Source organism: Phoenix dactylifera, chromosome 13, assembly GCF_051530095.1.
Source record: "Phoenix dactylifera cultivar Ajwa chromosome 13, Ajwa_hap1_PhDact_Kaust_v1.1, whole genome shotgun sequence".
Taxonomy (NCBI): domain Eukaryota; kingdom Viridiplantae; phylum Streptophyta; class Magnoliopsida; order Arecales; family Arecaceae; genus Phoenix; species Phoenix dactylifera.
In genome coordinates this window covers 27,281,551-27,286,151 of record NC_143202.1, presented here as the reverse complement: position 1 = coordinate 27,286,151, position 4,601 = coordinate 27,281,551, and the positions used below count along the sequence as shown (strand labels likewise).

The following is a 4,601-nucleotide window of genomic DNA, read 5'->3' as shown; positions in this document are numbered from 1 at the left end:
CACACATGTGCGAAGAAGGAAGAGACTCCCGATGGAAGTCTTCTTCCTCTCGACTTCATCAAACAAAATCTATTTTCTCCCCATCCTCTTTTTCTCCCTACTAAAGAACCGACCCCACCAATTGGAGTTTAATTGTCAGATGCTTCTTAGATTTCTTCTGCGATCGTCGATCGTTATCCGCACCGTTGTCGTGGTCATACATTGTCGAAGGTTAGGTGAGAGCCAAAATCCTTTAACTAATTCTTCCTCTGCTTCTTTTTGAGTTTATGGATCAAGGATTCCAGCCGATGATCACCGAATTTTAGCCAAGAAGGGAAAAAGCCCCTGATTTTCCGGTTTTGACTAGTCGATCTTTGTTTTTCTTCGTTACTGGTTGGTTCCGCCGTCAGCGCTCGCTGCCGGAGTTTTCTCGTAATCCTTCGCGGTGGCTTACAGCCATAGATGAAGTTTTGGCCACTAGGATTGCCCTATTTCTCTATTTAAGGGGTCAGAACCCCTATTTTTGATTGTTTTTGGTGCTGTCGGCCGCCAGTTGCTATCGATTGCCGATCTCCTGTTAGCCATGGGTCCTTGACACCGAGCACCACTTGCATCTACCCTTTCCCCCCTCCTTTCTTCTTCCTTGACTAGAGAGAGACACTATTCTCTCTTCCTCTCTCCTTTCTCTCTCTTATTCTCTCTCTCTTATTTTTCTCTATGCAAAGTTTTTCTCTTTTGACTCATGGGCTAAACATGTTGATTGATCCAAGTTGACCTGTGTGCCATTAACAACCAAACCCAGACTCCTTGTTGAACCCGGACTGAGACTCTCTCTTCTCTATCCTTTCTCTCTCTACAAATTTTTCTCTTTATCTGGACTTTCTCTCTAGGGTTGATTGCACCTGTAAGTACGATTCTCAATGATTTTCAATCAACCTAGGTGAAGAGTCTTGATTTAGAGTCGTCGGGTGGTGCGTCAACCCCTACCTTGATCTTTGCTAAATACTATTAGATTTGATCACCTCCGATCTCTGTTGAACCATCTCTGCTCTAGTCCAAGCATGATTCGATAAAATCACTTTGATTGGACTGATTCGTATGTCGAGCACTCCTTGGTTAGCCGTGTGAGGGTGTTGGAATTTAGGATTTTTATTTTTAAAATACTTTTGATGAAATTTTAATAAAATGTATAATTTTGGAATATTAGGCTCTAAGAAGGATTTTCGGTATTAATTGAATCTATTAATTTGATTGCATTTGCAAGATAAGTAATGATTTGCTTTTTCTAGATTTTTTATTTACATAGTATTATTCTTACATCAAATAAATTGTTAATCGATTTATATGTGATTTATGAATTTATGAAATGGTGTTTTGAATAAAAAATAGATGTGTAACTTGGAGTAATATTTTTTAGACTATTGTTATATTGATTGGAGTATGATATATATGTTATTTTGCGAAAAAAGAACTTTGATATGTATCAGATTTGAACTCTCAGCTTGACTATGTTTTGAAATTATGATATATATGTTATTTTGTAAAAAAAAAAAAACTTTGATATATGTTAGATTTGAACTCTCGGCTTGACTATGTTCTAAACATTGCCGATTAGGAGTTATGCATTGATACTCTGACTATTATCGACCTCATTGATTCTACTTTTGGCCCTACCACAGAATATAAGTGTGGTATTTTGGTCTACTCTGGGGGTTATAAGTGCAGTATTTTGGTCCACTCCACAGAGTATAAGTGCAGTATTCTGGCTCACTCCGCAAAGTATAAGTATGATTCTATGTCTGGCCTAGCCACAAAGTATAAGTGTGGCCATAGTTAAAGGCTGTTAATTTGAATGCGATTTGTTTCAAATTAGATTTATGATTACGTATGCGAATATCTGAATGATATGGATTTTAATAGATTTATATTTTGAAACAGAATTGATTATGCTTTTATACTATTCATCATAATTTGTATTTATATTTTATGTTATTATATGAATTGTTTAGTTAAGATATTCATTAGTTAGTAGGTTGTCTAGCTCATTATACGATTTTTTACTATTTTACAGATTCGAGGAATTAGCTTAACTCAGAAATTTATCATGAAAGAGCGATTAGAGACAAGATTTTGATATCTTTATTTATACTAGATTTATTTTAGATTGATACAAGATTTTGGAATATTATTGGTTTTGTAAAATTTTTAGTTCTGTTATTTAATTAGATTTGAACATTATTATTTAAATTATTTTCTCTGCTTGATTATAATATTATGACGAGATGTCTTTCATGCTCGTAGAAAAAGTTTTCTAAGAGTATGCGGCGGTTGCCGCGACTCCCGATATGATGGCAACGTAGGTGTTGAAATATCCTTGGCTATCATAACATCTTGAGGGATATATTATGGTTGATGCATGCCTTGCTTTTGCATTGGTTCTGTCACACCCCGATCCGATGACCTTCGCTGAACATGTGACAGACGGCTACACATCCTTAGGGTTAACCCTATAGGACATGCAAGGTGTACCATTTTATTCATATACATGTCATTTCAAACTTAGATGGTGGCATAAGCAAATAATTTAATGTATTTATTTACCTATGCCTTGCTTCTGCATTCATTCAAACACCTATGACCCATTATACTTTCTCTACCAATGGTATGCAACTTTCTTGACTTGAATCTACTTAGAAAATATATAGAGAAAGGCATGGAGGTGTAACGATAAAAATAACTCTATCGATGATTAATTAAAAAAAGAAATTTCACAAAATTGATACAAAGACTAGATAGTCTTCCCTGCCCTCGGATGCCATCTAAGATGGCCACACAATGATACCACAAAATTAAAAGATCGAACTAGTAATACTAATTCCCTCCCTTGTTCTTTATTTATATAGAGTTCCGCTGTCATATGGCCATCTCTCACTTTATTGGTTTTGCTGTCGAATATTGCTGTGTAATTAACAATCCATCCTTAATTTTTAAATTTTCTGACTAAATTATTTACAGCACAAGGATTTGATGACACCAATTAACATATATCATATATTATATTATGATCAATATATATGTAATATTTAATCTGCTAATCTGTAAATGTTGTTTTTTTTTTCTCGGGATGATGTATAAGTAGTTCTCTTTTGTGTTCAATAAAGTTGAATTAGACGATAACAAATAGTTTTTTTTTTTTTTTGGGTCTCAGACTATAACAAATAGGTTTAAATCAACTACTGGCTACGGCCTAGGGCTAGGATCGATTCTCGGGCCTAAACTATACTTATTTTTAGTCAGTTTTTATCTGGGCCTATTTATGCTTTGATATGCTCTGCTCAAGCCCGGCCCATATCAGCTCCATGGCCCATGTATATAGCCTATGGATGCCGCACGGCTTGGGCCCCACAGAACGTCCGAGCCTCAAGCCTAATAGGTTTAGAGCATGGGTTGGGTTTGGATTTGCCCACCCACGCGGCGGAGGATGGGCGTCCCGGAGGACCTGCCCTTCTACGCGTCCCTCCTCGACAGCTGCGCCGCCGCCCGTGACCTCCCCACCCTCCGCCAAGCCCACGCCCGCCTCCTCGCCCTCGGCCTCGCCAGCCACCGCTTCATCCGCTCCAAGCTCTGCGCCTCCTATGCCCGCTGCTTCCGCCTCCGGGACGCCCACCTCCTTCTCTCCTTCGCCCCCTCCGCCCCGGCCTTCCTCTATAACTCCCTCATCCGCGCCCACGCCAACCTCGGGCGCCACGGCCCCGCCCTCCTCCTCCTCCGCCACATGCTCTCCAACGGCCCGCTTCCCGACGCCCGCACCCTCGCCTCCGCCCTCCGCGCCGCCGCCGGCCTCGCCTCTCTCCGCCTCGGCCGCCCCCTCCACGCCGCCAGCCTAGCCGCTGGCCTCGCCCCCGACCCCATTGTCGCGAATTCCCTCGTCGCCATGTACTCCAAGTGCGGCGACCTCGCCTCCGCTCGCCACGTGTTCGACCGGATGCGCCACCGGACCCTCGCCTCCTGGACCGCCATGATCGCCGCCTGCGGCGCCCACGGACGGGCCGCCGAGGCGGTGGAGCTGTTCCTGCGGATGCTGGACGAGGGGGAACCGCCGGACGCAGCGGCGATGACGGTGGTGCTGGCGGCGTGCGCACGGGGAGGTCTGGCGGAGGCCGGGAGGCGGGTGTTCGACATGATGAGGGAGGGGCGGCTTGGCGGTGTGCGCCCGGGGGTGGAGCACTACACGTGTATGGTGGATTTGCTCGGGAGAGAAGGACACGTGGAGGAGGCGGAGGCGTTGTTGGGTGAGATGGAGGAAGAGCCGGACGACGCGCTTTGGAGGGCGCTGCTGGGGGCGTGCCGGATGCACGGGCGGTTGGACGTGGCCGAGAGGGTGGCGAACCGGGTCTACGGGAATCTGGGTTGAGACTAGACCGGGTCGGTTCCTGGGTTGAAGCAAACTGGAGTTGGTCCGAGGAGTTAAAACCGGCCGATCCGGTGAAATCACCGGGTGTCATGAGGGCAAGATCGAACATATATTGTTTCATTCATTACAGATGGAATTGATTCATTGCAATCCCTGCCAGCAAAGCAGAAGCGACGATATATATTGCTCCTGGAGAAGGATGAGTTGG

General features: G+C 43.8%; 1 protein-coding gene across 1 annotated transcript; it reads left to right on the top strand.

Moving 5' to 3' along the window:
- The first annotated feature begins 3,460 nt into the window (after positions 1 to 3,460).
- On the top strand, positions 3,461 to 4,393 carry LOC103703240 (pentatricopeptide repeat-containing protein CRR2, chloroplastic-like). Its single transcript, XM_008786022.4, has one exon. It carries the CDS (start codon positions 3,461 to 3,463, stop codon positions 4,391 to 4,393), a length of 933 nt encoding a protein of 310 aa, XP_008784244.3.
- Positions 4,394 to 4,601: the final 208 nt, after the last annotated feature.